The sequence below is a fragment of the Gallinula chloropus genome (genome assembly GCF_964237585.1).
Source record: "Gallinula chloropus genome assembly, chromosome: 2".
In the NCBI taxonomy this organism is placed as follows: domain Eukaryota; kingdom Metazoa; phylum Chordata; class Aves; order Gruiformes; family Rallidae; genus Gallinula; species Gallinula chloropus.
In genome coordinates, this window is record NC_140086.1 from 79,351,370 (window position 1) to 79,366,465 (window position 15,096).

Consider the following 15,096-nt stretch of genomic DNA (forward strand, 5'->3'; position numbering starts at 1 on the left):
TTAGTGGTAGTGATAGAAAATCTGAAATTCGTGTGTGTGTGTGTGTGTGTGTGTGTGTGTGTGCCCATTTACATGTACATGCACTTCTTATGGAGAGAAAAGCGTTTCTGAAATCCCTGGGTAGCAAAGGCAATAGGATGACTTGTCTGAGAGGCAGCCGAGTAGTTCAGCAGCCAATAACTGTACAGTAATGCAGAATTATGAGTGCCTGAGTGTAAAGAGAAAAAAAACCCAACACTTCATTAGGCTGAGGTTAGTCAACAGATGGCATATAGACCACCAATAGTCTATAAAACATCAGACGGCTGGTGCAATTTCTACACATAACAGACGTGTCCTTGACACTGACAAGTCAGTACATGCCACGTAGCAGAACTGGGAGTAGGATTTTTATAGAGATATCACATCATTGAAATGGTGAGACAAAAAAAAAAAAAAGAAGTGGTTTAGTTATAAATAAAATCAGGATGGTTAACGTTTTTGGTAAGCAATACACAAAAACACAGAACTTGGTCTGTGAGTTATTAAAAAACTCTTTGATTCTTTCCGTAAGATTTGACAGTCGTGACCATGTGAGCAGGAAAACTTCAGTTCTACTGACCATCAAACATTGTCCTTTCACAGTTTTTGACTGAAGTGTACTAAACATCTCCCTGCAGGTGCTCAGAGTATCTGTGAAACATCATGTCCTAGTGAGTGCTGGCAGTGCTGCTCTAAGTTTGAAAGGAACTGTAAGGATGTGGAAGTTCTTAGCGGTGGAAGTATGGAGAAATTATTGCCAAGTGGACTAAAGTACAGTTACATAGGTAACAGGTAGTTTTTCTGCTATCAGGCACTACAAAAATGTACTGTTTTTCAGAAAAGCATAAAAAAAGACGAAAAGGCAAAGGCAGAAGTTTCAAAAGCTGATGGGACTTGTACAACAAAATGAGAACTTGATTTTGTAGTATAAGGAAGTGGAGCATATAGGCTTAGTACTGCTCAAGACAAGTTTCCCAAAGGACATGGATGCTTCTGCAAAAAAGAGAGATAATAATGATAACTGTTGGAAATGCAGTTGTGCTTGTCTACTGATAAAAGAGATGCATCTTGTGCTGGGAGAATAATTTGAAATTGACAAATGTTGCTATAACACAAGCACCATTTAGATAAGCAACCAGATAGCAGCTCAGAGATGGTACACATTAATAACTTTGATTGCTTTTCCTAACTGCTACAAACTTAAAATAAGCCTTGTCATCTTAAAAGCACAGTAGCAGCTGGCAATTGGCATGGCCGCCTGCACTACTTAACACAGGCACTTCTACTTTGTTCATGAGTTCATCTGGAACCCCCTGAAAGCCTGCTGCAGAAAAACAGCGTCTGGGTAGGTTGAAGAGAAGTTCACTTGCATTTCTCCTTCACCAGTTTTCTCTGTGGAAGTCTTGTCACAGGATCACAGAATGGTAGGGGTGGAAGGGACCTCTGGACATCATTTGGTCCAACCCCCTACTAAAGCAGGATGACCAAGGATCATGTCCTGGTGGGTTTTGAGCATCTCCAGAGAAGGAGACTCCACAACCTCTCTGGGCAGCCTGTGCCAGTGCTCTGCCACCCTCACAGTAAAGAAGTTTCTCTTTATGTTGAGATGGAGCTTCCCATGCTCCTCACGCTATTTTTATGTTCTTCATTTTGGGTTGCGAAATGAATAGTGAAACTGTGAGAACAGAGCTCCCTTGTAAAAACCTGGTTGTTGCGTGTTTCTTGTGTTGTTTTATTTTTTTTAATAATGGAAAGATCTTTTGGTTCTGAGCAAGGAGACAACTGAGATTGAGTGGCCCGGTCAGTATCAACTCATGAGTTTCTAAAAGACTGTGAATGCCAGTGATTTTAAATCAAGCTGTTATCCTGCTTTCTTTAATGTCTTAAGGAAATTGAGCAAACTTTGTTTGTTGGGGTTTTTTGGTTGGGTTTTTTTTTTATTAAGTGGCTAACAAATGGTGCAGGAAAAGAACTCAAGCAATGTGCAGTTTGCATGTTCCTTTAGGGATGAAACATGAGGCAACGTGAAACTTCTCAGCCTGAATACTGAAGGCTAAGCACAGGGCAAGCTTCTTTCCCCACAAGAAACCTCTTTGATAGGAATAAAGATCTCTGTGCGCTGATAGGGTGATCGTGCAACCTGAGTAAGACACAAGACAAGGAAAAATAAAGGACATTCAAATGAAACACTTCTCTTAGGGTATTTATTTTACTGGGGTGTTTTTGAACAGTTTACTTACATAAAATTAAATGCTTTTATATATACATATATAAAGTAGGTATAGAAATTAAACATGATTTCAACATCTTGGGTTTTTAAAACTCCTAATGTATAATTTAAATAAACTATAATGTGAATTACAGACTGGTTTGGGTTGAAAGGGACCTCAAAGACCATCTAGTTTCAACCCCCTGCCATGAGCAGGGATACCCTCCGCTGGACCAGGTTACTCACAGCCCCATCCAGCCTGGATTTGAACACTGACAGGAACACTTCTTCGGCCTTAACACCATTGGTATTTTGATACTGCTATTTAGCAGCTCACAGCACCGTTAAAATATTTTTTTTTCATAAAGAATAGTATTTTTTTCCTTTTTTGCATTTACTTTTGCAATTGATAGAAAAACACTTGCAGGTTGACAAAAACTGTGGCAAGAAAAGTAGGAGCTGAGGATGGAGAATATGGAAATTCCCTGATGGCAAGCTTCCAAAGTAGGCAACGTGCAGTGTTCTCCACAGAGACAATTAATACCTTGCTTTTTTCTTTTTTTAAATTTCAAGCCTAAAATGGTCAAGAACAACCAGACGACCAAGAAACTTACCCTCCTAATGTAAAAATATTAAATCTGGTATTTGACACCTAAGGCTGATACTTGTGAACAAAATCTTTGTTTTATTACGGTGTGCTAAGTAACTTTGTCATAACATCATTTTCCTATCTTTGTCTCTTTGTCTTAACTTCCCCTTCAGTAAATATTGCAACCTGAATATTAACAGGAAAACAACTCTATTGTTTTTGGACACTGCAAAAGATATGAGCAGATTTGGCTGTTCAAGGTTTCCCTGTAAGGACTTGCAGGTGAAGAGCTTGCATTGAAACTAGTTGATCTCAATCAGTTTCACGGTGAAGAGAGGCTCTTGCAGTAGGGATATGGATCAGGGCACCCATGCATTCAGAGAAACTTAAAACCAGCATCTTCTGCAATTCAGCACATCAAAGGAACAGGGGAAGGGACAACTTCAGTCATAGAGCCTTCAAAATTGTTCAACCTTGGGGTTTTAGCACAGACAAATGGTATGGTATGCTAGATAAGCAATTAAGTGGAAATAGGTGGTATCTTATTTTCAATAGCTGGTGAACAGCCTTCAAAAGCTTTTTCATGTTGCACAGCACATTGAAGTCTTTATTCAAATTCAAAAGAACAACTTTGAGCACTTCTTGCTCTCCAGCCACGGAAAACTCAAAATATGGAGATTCCAGGAGACCTCTTTTTCTCTACTCGTTACATTAACTCTTCCCATACACTTATCCCATTTCCCATATTCTTATGCTGTTTCTTTCTGTGCTGATGTACAATATCCTATTCCAACTCCCAGGTCAACTCACTGCTTGTTAGAGAACAGCAGCATTTGTCCCAGTCATGTTTTTTTCGCTAGGCCAGCCAGAAAGCAATTCAAGGTGCCTCCACCTCTGCCAGCGGGGTGCTAATTTGGAACTCTTTCCGTTGCCCGCTGCCTGAAAGAAAAACATTAGGAAAAATAAAATCTTTTTCAGGCAAACTAATCTCTCTAAGAGACACATTAGGGCAGGGTAGTGACAGGGAAGCTTTTCCCGCCAAGCCACACAACCTCAGATAAAGACAAACCTCGGGAGCCCTGCGGATGACTCCCACATCATCTGGCTACTGACCAGCTAGCAGAACCACACTTCTCTTCAAGTTACCCTTGCTTGTAAGGCTTACCAGAGGGGAGGGGGTTTTGGTTCCTGAAGCTGTGCTTCTGCGTTTCGACGGTGCTAACGAGCGGCCCCTCTGACCATTCACCACAAACCTCTGAGGTGCCTTACCCAGCTTGACCAACGTGGGCACACTGCTGCCTGCCTCGCCGCTCTCCCCTCTACCGTCTCCGCGCACAGGCTCCCTCCTGGCAGCTCAACGCGAGGAGCCGGGCGGCCCCGGGATGCCCCTTCACCACGCCCCCCGCCAGCTGCCGGCTGACTTAAGGCCAGCCGCTCTAACAGGCGTCGCGCAGGGCCGCCACACGAGGTGCTTCCAAGCGGCCCTGCGCTCCCTGAAGCCAGCGAGACAGGCAGCGGCGTAGCGGGTGGCTTCGATGCCTTTATCTAGGGCACTCCCCCCCTCACCGCCCCGGAGCATGCCCGTACCCTCGCCTTCCCTTCGGAACCACGGCCAGAGGCTCGTCTCACAGAGCACGACCCTGGGGAGAGGCGACTCAAGGCGGCGTCCCCTCGCACCGAGCCTCCCAGGGGGACCGCACGGGGCACGCGCTGCCTGTCACCTCCCGCCGCGTCGGGCACGGGCGGGCGGGATAGATTTTTTTTAGGATCCACCCCCGCCCCCCCCACCGCCCCGCCCCATCCAGTTTGACCTCCGCACGCCGGCGAGCTGGCAGCTGGGTTACCCCGCAGCTGCTGCGTGTGGGGGCGAAACTCAGTCGGAAGCGGTTAACCCTTCCCTCCCCCCCTTCTTCAGCCCCCCCTTAAGCAACCGAACAAAAAGAATCGCCCAACAAGCCCCAGGCCGCGGCCGCGCCTCCGGTAGCCACCGGGTACGGCCGCGGGGGACGCCTGCCCCACCCCCGCCCGTCCGGCGGGCTCCCCCGGCAGCCGCGCCCCAGCCAATGGTGAGCCGGCTCGGCGGGAGCGCTGACGTCCTGCGCCCGCCCCGCCTCATCCCGATCGGTGCCGGATGGAGCCGGAGACTCCCGAGCTCCCCCCGCGCCCTTGTTCCTCGGGCGGGGACTCGCTTCCTTTCCCGACTCCCCCTTCCCACCCTCCTCCTCCTCCCAGTCAAGATGGAGGACGGCGGTTGCTGCGGCCGCCGGCACCACCGCGGCTAGCGCAGCTGCTGCTCCACCGGCTCGCTCCCTGAAAAAAATCCCGGCCCCAGACCCCCAACCCGTCTCGCCAAACCCCCAGCCCTTCCCGCAAAAAAAAAAAAACCAACAGAAAAAGGAGGAGGAAAAAAAAAAGGGCTGGAAGCGTTCCTTCTTTCTCCGCCCACCGGCTGCTGGCTGCGCGGACTGCTGGCCCTCCCCATGCCGTCGTCGTCGTCGTCGCCCTCCTCCTCCTCCTCCCGCGATTGTCTGCGCTCCGGCTGCCGCCCGCCCGCCCGCCCTGAGTCCCTGCATGCACACGCCGCCTCCTAGGTGGCTGCGGGGGGTGGGCGCTCCCGGAGCTGCCATTCCGCACATACCTTCATGTCCCTGCGCTCGCCGTGGCCGCCCGCCGCCGCCGCCCCGCATCGCTCGCCCGCTCCGGCTGCTGCCCTAACAACTGCTCCCGCCCGGAGGTGAAGCCGGGACCCGCGGAGGGGGCGGTGGGGTCGGCGGTGGGTCTCGCCCGGAGGAGCCGCCGCCGCACGCAGCAGCCATGAGCAGCGCCGCTACCGCCACCTCCGCCGCCGCCGCCACCACGGCCGGCAGCGGCGCGGGGGAAGGGGCCGAGGAGGCGGCCAAGGACTCGGCGGACATCGCGGCGTTCTTCCGATCCGGTGAGTGCGGCCCCGTCCCGGGGTAGGGAGGGAAGGAAGGGGCAGCGGCGAGGCCGCCGCTGAAGGAGGCGACGGAAGGTGGAGGGAAGCGACGTCTTTCTCCCGGAGCTACTCGCGGGGAGAGGGGGCGAGGGCAGCTGGCTTTGTCAGGTGGCCCCGGGGAAGGCTCACCCTCCCGTCGCCGGCGGGGCCGCTTCGGCAGTACCCGTCTGTGCGGGGCGCCGCCGCGCCTCCTCGGGGACGCGGCGGTGCGGAGCCCGGCCCGCGCCGGGACGGCCTGGCAGGGCGGCAGCGGGAAATAAAGCCGAGCCCGCTCGTCCCGTGCCCGGGGGGGGGGGGGGGGGGGCAGCGGGGTTTCGTCTGGGGCCCAGCAACTTGCAGGCGCTGCTGCGGGCGGGACGCCACCCGTGCCGGCAGAAACGGGGCGTGAAAACGGGCGTGGAGGCCGGGGCGCGTGTGGGGCCTGGGTGCTGCCCCAGGCGGCGTCGCCGGTGACAGGTGCGACTCTCTCTTCCATGCCGGCCCGATAACGGGAGTGTTACCGGGGCCGAGCGGCACCACCTGGCGCCGGGCCGACCCAGGTCTGACTGAAAACGTTCCGCTGGTGGCCGTACCGCGGCTCCGGGCAGCCCTGGGTGCCGGAGGGGCGGGGAGGGATGAGGGGGTGAGTGGGAGCAGGGGAGCGGCGCGCTGCAGGGAGCGGGCTGCGCTGGCCGGGGCCCCCCGGGGAGGCGGGCAGGCAGGGATGACACCGCTATAAAAGGCAACGCGCCTCCGGTCGCGCTCCGCCGGTGCCATGCTGCGGGGTGGCGGCCGAGGGCAGGGGTGGGAAGAGGGCAGCGCTGAAAGCGGGTGTTCGTAGCGGGAAGGGGAAGGAAAAGGCCAAATCTCAGCCCCACGTTACGGGGTGCCCCTTCCTCGGCTGAGGCGGGGCAGCAGCGGGGGCCGGGCGGCGGCGGCGGCTCTCGGGCGCAGCCGGGTTGGGAAGCCTGGCTCGGTGCGCAGGCTGGGGAGGGGAAGGAGGGGACGGAGGGGAGCCTGTTGACAGGCTGCCGGGATTAAAAAAATATATATATTAAAAAAAAAAAATATGGAGGCCGCCTTCTCCCTCGGTGTTTACCCTCGGCACGCAACCGGGCCGAGAGGGCGGCCGCCCCCGCCGCCGAGACCTTGTCCCCTAGGGAATGGCGGCGGGGACGGAGAGGAGGGCAGGGCTGTCCGGGCTGTACGAACCGCCGGCGGCGGGGACGAGCCCGGCCGGCAGCCTGGGCGGTGGCGGCGGCGGCTGAGCCTCCCTCCGGTGCCGGTTGCCCTCCCCCGAGCGGCGGCGACTCCTCCCCTCCACTCCCTCCCTCCGCCCCGCCGGCAGGTCCGGGCACCCCCGGCCATCGTTCCCGGGTGGGGCGGTAGGGTAGGGATGGACACTTGGGCCTCGTTTGGATGCCTAAAAAGGAGCGGCGAGCAAGGAAAATGCAGACTCACCGCCGGAAAAATGAAGGGGATTGCCAATTTCGTGTGTAAGAAGGAAAAAAAATAATGTTAGTAGTAGTAATGATAATAAAAGCGGTGTTAATTGGATTTTTTTAAGGAAAGTCCATGAGGGAAGTGGGAAGCGGCATAGTCGGTGCTGCGTGCAGTCGGGGCTTGCTGCTGAATGTGTTTGTTTTAATGAGGATGAAGGAAGAGGTGTGATTTGCGGCAGGCATCCCTGAAGCAGGGTTCAGAGCTGCATTTGCTTGGGCAGACGGTCCGAAGAGGGGGCTGTGTCCCCCCCCCCCTTGAAGGGCCTGATGCTCCCTCGGCAACCTGTTTCACGTGATGGCAGAGAGCGTGAAACTCCTTGGTGAGTCAAGATGCTGGCCTTGGTAGGTTTCGTGGTGGAAGAAGGATGGACCTTTGTCATTCTAATGAAAAAATCCAGTTGGAAGCAAAGTGATGGAATACAACAGTAGGTTTAGAGTCTCCATAGTGTAATTACAGAGGGGTACATACATAGTAGTCTTGGAGTTTTGGAAGACCTCGCTGCCTTAAGTCAACTTCCACATTTATTTGTGGGTAGAGGGGCGATACAGAGTTGATATGTTCCTAAGTGGTGCTGCGAAGGCTTCTGATACTGATAACAGAGAAGTTGTGCTGGGCTTAGTCTTGCAGCAACCAAAAATCTTAAAGCAGTAGAAGGATATGTCAAATAGTTGTCAAAAAATTTAGAGCATATTTAGCAACTAGCATTCTCATTTCCATATTTACATGTGGAGGTTATCTGGCTCAGCCTGGGCTATGACATGCGCTAGAAAACGTTCTGGCATCTCTTGTGGGTATTCAGAATTGGGAAGATCTCTTAAAACTCCAACCATGTGCATGATCCACTACTTTAAAAGGGTCTATTAAGAGATCTGTAGTGCTTCCCTTTGTTTGCACAGGAGGCACAGTTTTTATTTCATTGAAACACAATGGACACAGCGATCAATCAACAACAAACAACTTCATTTGGTGTACGTGGGAGCAGATAAAATATTTTTCTCTTTACAGTATTTACAATGACAAGTGCTTCCTTTTTCCTGTCACTTGCAGAGAATGTCACCAAAGCTGTAGCTGTTACTTAAAAGAGAAAATGAGTAAAAATGTTACAGTGTTTTCCAGGAGGAAAAAACCCACCACCACCAAAAAACCCTCCTGAACAATCAGTTCTGATCTTAGGTTAGTTAAATCGGTCAGTTGAGCTGGCAGTGGGGTTATTGGCTTTCCTCCTGTCTTTTTGTAAGACCGAGCCTGAAGTAGAATTAAACTAGTGTAAGGAATGGAGTTTGGTTATGTGGAAGATGTTTTGTTAGGATGCTGAGCAGCACCTAGGTTCACATCACTGGAAATGTGTAGGTTTCCAGTTTGCACTTTGGTTATGTAAATGCAAGCTTGCTCTGAGTTGTTGTGGAAATAAGTTGCAATTGAAACATGAAGAAAGAAGCTGAACTGGAAGTGAGGTAGTAGTATGAAAACATAAAAGATTGTGTGTCTCAAATTTGAATGGGCAACCCCTCTATCGAAATTGGAAGAAGTCGAGGCAGTTTACTTGGTTATCTGTTTGGTATCTAAATCTCATTATTTGAAGTTGGAAAGACAAGAACACCTTGTTAGATCTGTCACCTTTTTTGTGGCAGGATTAAGAGTAAAACTGCTAAGCAGCAGAGTTGAGTGCCAAGCAAAGCGATTACATTTTGATGGAGAAAACACAGTGGTTGTAGAAGCATCTTTCTGTCCTATATGTGAATTGGAGATTAGAGATGACTCTGTAAACTGGCAGAAGGGGATGTGTTTTGAGCTGAAGGTGTATGGGTGAGCGTCCCTCTTGTTCTTTTTTCTTATTAAAAAGTGCACTGATGTGACTTGACTAATAAAACTCCTACAGTAGTAGTCCGGTTTTCCATAATTGTGCCAATGGTGCAGAGTTTAAGTGGTTGGGTAGAGGGGTGTTAGTAGATATGTTAAGTATACAAGATTTATTCTGTATGAAAAAGTATTAAGATAAAACTTGAAAAAATATCTTCTAAGTTTCTGAATGTGTATCTAAGTTTATGTATTCTGAAGGGTTGAAAATGGCCTACACCAGCAAAGTTGAATTTGAGGGACTGCTGTCAAGCCAGAGCTTACAGGCCAGTAACCATACAGAGGTTTTGTTTCATTGTTACTCTCTTGCTGCTTAAATCTTGATCTTTGCAACTTTGGGTCCTCAATACTCTGGGAAGGGGACAATCCAGTGATATCTTCAGGATGCAAGAATGAGGGCTGTCTGTTAAGCTTAAATTATGCTACTATAAGACTGTCCTCTAAACCAGAGAATTTTTGCTAGTTAGGGTTTGAGTGTAAAGAACAAATCTTTTTTATCTGAGTACAAGAGATACTGGTAATATATTTTGCAATTGAACTTACTTTTCTGGGATGGCGCAGAAATCTGCGCATACCAAAGGATGCGAAGAGAAAGGCTTGTAAGCACTTCAGTCATCCCCTGGCTAGGCATTAGAGCAAGTGCCTTTATAAATGACCCTGATAAGTCTCACTGGGGAAAAAAGCCCAAGTTATCAACTAATAACTCTTCACCGTTTTGTGATGAAGGTGGATGTAGTTATTTCCTGAGAGATACATTCAGTGTGAGTGGCTTCTGCGAACTGTGCGGTAGTTTCATTCGTGTATGGGTGAGCGATACAGCTTTCAAAGCTATTGAGGAGATTGGTGTTGTCACCACCCGTTCATCAGAACACTTGCCACTTTTCCAGAAGGAGCAAAATTTACATACTGAGCAAGAGGCACGGGCCACGTGGGGAGACAAAAATGTTAGCAAAACAAAGAAAAAACAAGAGACCTTGGAAGTCTTGTCAGTAGGGTGAATACCCCCAAGCTTTGTCAGGTCAAATCCAAATATAACTGTCAATTCTACCTCATCATTTGATCTGGGAAAATAAAAAGGTAGAGGATTTTTTCTCTAAAAATGAATCTACATAGGCAGCAGCAGCACTTTCTCAGGAGGAGGAGTAAGCCTGTAAGATGAAAGTGGGTCTGGAGGAGAAGGGTGTCCCAGGTAGGGAGATCAGTATGCCACTGCTCTGGAGGCAAAGTCAAAGGACAGGCTGGTAGCCAGAATTGCTTTGAATAGTACCCAGTTCTGACATTGTATGTTTAATCTTTCCTGCTTTTGTACATGCTTCTTAACGTAAGCTCAACGATAAGAGAACTTAAACTCTGTTTGGACCTGTATGTAGGTACCAAAATGTCCCTGTGAGTATTTCAGGAAAACAGGAGGCTGAAATGTATTGCAATTATGGATGCGTAGTTGATGAATTCTACAAGTACTGGAAACTTGAGACTTGGGTGAATCTGGGTTCAACCCAGTCTGCCTGTAGCAGCCTAGGCTTAATAAATGCTTGAGTAGCGGGGACTGCATAAGAAGTATCAATGAGTATCATGAAAACACGATTTATTTTTGTTTCCTCTTAAATAATGCCTGTGTGGTTTGATTAGTTTTTTTAACATTGTAACAGTATAAAGATAAAACCCAAAATATTTACTAAGGAATTTGCTATTTCATGTTTACAGGGAGGATGAATGTTTTGCTTTTTGCTGGTCATATTGTTTTCTATACTGGTGCCTTGCTTGCTTACATTAATGTCCTCTGCGATTGTAGCTGGAAAACTTGATTGCCTGCAACAGATATCATTAAGAATGCTACTGTAGCAGAGGAAGTTTAGGGAGAGGGGAGGGAAAGAGAGGGAGGGGAAAGATTATATGGAAGAGAAAAAGCAAGCATACTAGTAAAAGGCAGAAAATATTTTCACGAATATTGCTAATAAAAATGCTTACTTTTAGATCATAGGCAAAATAGCTTTAATATTAAGCATCAAATGTGAAAAGCAAGTCCAATTTTCAGCTTAAATCTGTGGAGCCGGACACACAGTGTGTGTAGTTAAGATAGTGCTGTTCTCAGAAGGTTCATCTGTCTCCTGCCGACATGTGGTAAGTAACTTACAGCGAACTTAGTCAGAACTGTGCTTGTGTGGCTCCCTTGGCATGGTAGTTGGACTAGCTATAGAGACAAATGGCTAGCAAAAAAATGATCTAACAGTGAAGCCAGGGTCGGAGTGCTGGCAGGCAGCACTGGTGGTGCCCCACATGCTATGCCCATGTTCTCTGCTGTCAGACACTGCGGTGTGTTCGGGAGTCTCAAGAAGTGGTGAGCACGCAGAGAATGTAGAGTATGAATCAAGTTGGCCATTCTTTCTTGTATCTTAGAGTGAGAACAGCATTTGTATTAAAAATACCAAACCCACAACAAAAACCTCAACGTGTTGTGTCTGCTTTTCAAGAATCTCTTACTTTGTCCTCCTAGTTGCTGTAGTCATAAGATGGTTTCAGCTGCGTTGTTGTCATTTGTTCTAGTTGACCTGCGCTGAAGAAGTGGGTTCTCTTGAGGAGTTTTGGTTCTAGTTCCAGCAGCATCAATTTTAATAAAATGGTTAAAGTTGGGGGGGGGAGAGAGGGGTGGTGTTTCAAAAACACCATGGAGAAATGTCACACTTTGATGGTTACTGATGTGCATGCAGAATGGGGGAACAAAAATAACTACAGAAACAACGAAGTTACAATGGAGAAGTTACTCTGGGAGTAACATTGTTGGGTTGATGTTTTCTGGAGCAATGAAGATGAGGACAGAGCACTTCAGTGTGAAATGCAGCAGCTGTTGTGCAACTTGGCTTTGTGTGGAACAGCCAAACGTGTGTGGGGATAGCCAAGAATAAAGTTAGATGTTAGGATGTGTTTGAAAGAGTTGTAGGCAGACGTCATGAATATTTCTGAGAGGGGACAGAGAATTACTTGTAACATCTGTGATAGCTGGCAGTTGATAAAGGGACTGCACGTTTACAGTAGAAGGTAAATGGGAGTTAGAGAAAAGCCAGGCCCATTCTTGAGAGGAGTAAGTTTGAGCAGCCATGAAGTGCTGATGTGCTCAGAAGGGAGCTGACAGAAGCTGGAGAGACTTGGTGCAGTTGGGGCTTTCTTTAATTGTGGAGCTCGGTCACTGTGTAGGCGAAGTGGGTAGTAAATGTTTCTTAAAGAAGTGGTTTCTCTCCAGTTAAGTGTGTCCCACAGCAACGTAGTAGAAACAGGTATAAAATTTCAAACTGAAATAGCATGTGGCTTCCAGAAGCTTTTCCGTGTGCAGTGACCATCTAGGTAAATAAAATCCAAGCAAAGACTGGCAAGACTTTCCCTATCCCAATGTAAAGAGAAAATATTAATGTTGCTCTACTTTTTCAATTAAAATATAAAAAAAAATTCTGTTGCCCACAAATGGGCCTGTTTAGGTGCTGACTATTAGGTCAGTTTATTAATAGGCTGAAACTGCACAGTTGATTTTGGTCTGCAGTTTGGGGGAGCGAGATCACTGAAATAGCAATTTGTGCTTAGCAGAAGTGTTAAAATAGGAAAGATAGATTGAAACCCTGGGAATGCACCAGTGGTTGAGGGGTATTCTGAAAGTGGGTGATAATTTTAATGAGAACAAAGGAAACTAATTTTATGCTTGATGTAGGTGAGAACCAAGTATAATCTTTTTTTTTAAAAAAAAGCTACTGGGTAAAATAAAAATATATCCAAGGTCGTAGCAGGCTATTAGGCTGTTTGGGTCTTTGTTTAACGTAGTATTTTTCTTGGTGCTGCGAAATCAAAAAAGTAGACTACTGGTGAGGTAATACTGATGATCTGCAAAGCTGAGTCATATTCCTTCAGGAAGGATACTGCTGTTTTGAGAAAACAGATCACTTACCCAGTAGTGAGGAGGAGGAATTGAAATGACAAGGAACAACTCAAATGCTTTTAGCAGTAGACAATGCAGTACATTAAAGCCTCCGATTTTCAGCCTCTAGAGTAGGTTGTTATATTGATATACAAAGAGGAGGGTCATAAGTGAGTTGTGTCCAGAAAGTTTCACCAAACAGCCTGAGTAATAAGACTGGTTTAAAGATACAAAGCCCTTTCCAGTTGCTTCTCTGCCAAATAAGTGCTCTAACTCATCTGAAACTGGGGTTGTTGATCCCAGCCTCGTGTGGTTGCATGGAGGATGAGGATTGTCTTTGTGCATTTGTTTAAAAAACAGGGTTGTTTTCCAAGGTTGTTGAGTGGAGCTTTCTCAAATCACTTAGTCAAATTTGTTTTGTCTCCTGTGTCACTGTTACTGCTGTGCCTAATAACACTGGTTAATAAAAAAACCCCTGCAAACATGTAACAAGTTTTCCTACTGAGCTGTGCTGAACTGTGCGACTTGCTGGTGCCCTGAATGTGATGTTGTGTAACCTGGACCTTACTGAAGAACTGAAGTCAGGATTACTGTTTTATAACAGTGGTAGGGTGTTTTTTTTTTTTTTTTCCTTAAGAGGAAAAAGGAACCTTTCCAGGGAGATGAGAAAATTCTTCAAGGTTTTTGTCTCTCAGGGTCTAAGATGATAAAGGAGCAAGGTGTAAATACTGGAAAGAAAAGTATAGGCTTCCAGCACTCATAGTATGCCAATAGTTTCCTTTATCTGCTGTGTTTTACAGTATAGTACTTTTAAGAGTGCTCAGATCATTCCTACAGATCAGTGTAAGGATCAGGTTAATGTTATCACCTTGTGTAACAGAACATGAGGCTGAGATTCAGGAAGGTTTGTTTTACCAGTGTGCATGGGAATACAGGTGTGTGTGCAGACACTGTCAGACTCAGGATCCTGTGTAGTTTAGGAAACTGAGTTTGTGTGATGAATCTTCTTAAGAAAAAGTTGGAGAAAGTATTCTGGGTGGCAGGCACTGAAGGGGGCTGTTGTGAGTAATCCCAATGTGTTCTAGTCATCTGTGAAACTACCCAGAGCTTAATTACTCATGTTTCCTTGTAGCCTTAGTGTATGTATGAGTGGTAATAGTGACTCGTGAGGTGTCTGCAGCCTGTGTAAACAACCGGTAGTGATTTTTGTGGTTAGCTTCATACAGAACTGTTTAGCAATTAGAGGCCGAAGGTCTGGGGTCACAGTGAACTGAGATTTCCTAAGTGCTAAAAATGAGCAGGAAAATACATTGTAAGCGGTAGGGCTCACAAGGACATGTGAAATGCTTACTTGTATTTAAGTAGTCCATACCTCACAGTGAATTAAAATCCCAAACCTTTAGCTTTTATGCTGAATTCCTGCATTTTTGTGCATTGGTAAAACCTGCAGCCTTATGAAATTTTGTCAAGGTGTTTGGTTAGAGGTTTTTCACTAAGCTCTGTGATGGTCATCTAACTGGCAAACAACTTCAAGGCCATCAAACAATGAAAAATGTTATTGCTGATTTTTCTGGAAAAAAGACAAACCTTGAATATTGAAGTCTTGGAACTGCTTGTTTTCAGAGCCCAAGCAGATGTTAGATCTTGGGTTGAAATCAGGTGATGTTTCTTAAAACTTGGCCCAAATAATAAAGAAATGGTACCTCAAGAACAGCAGGGAGATATGTCAAGAGCATGCCAAGAAGTGAATATTAGAATAAATGGAGTGCTTAAATACTAAATGTTATTTGGCTAACCTCTTACGCTACACAATGGATCTTGCTATACCCTTTGTGTAGACATGACTGTATACTATTGGATATAATTTTCTATCAGTGTTAAGGTAGGAGATTATTCACTTTGCAAATGTTTATCATGCTGCTAACTTTTGGACATGCTGGATTACATAGCATTGAGTGCAAAGATAATAACATTTTCGGAGATCATAAAAATGCCCCACCCTCTTCTAAAATTTAGCTTAAGGCTGAAACATCTTGGCCTTTTGCAAGTCTTCTGGAATT

At 47.1% G+C, this 15,096-nt stretch overlaps 1 protein-coding gene across 1 annotated transcript in view; it reads left to right on the forward strand.

Annotated features, from left to right (window-relative positions):
* The first annotated feature begins 5,632 nt into the window (after positions 1–5,632).
* The window catches only part of TRIO (trio Rho guanine nucleotide exchange factor), a 251,584-nt gene continuing 242,120 nt past the window's right edge, over positions 5,633–15,096 (forward strand). The window contains exon 1 of the mRNA XM_084260751.1: positions 5,633–5,754. Within this exon, the coding sequence (XP_084116877.1) occupies positions 5,634–5,754 (121 nt within the window). The 5' untranslated portion in view covers position 5,633. The remainder of the gene's footprint in view (positions 5,755–15,096) is intronic.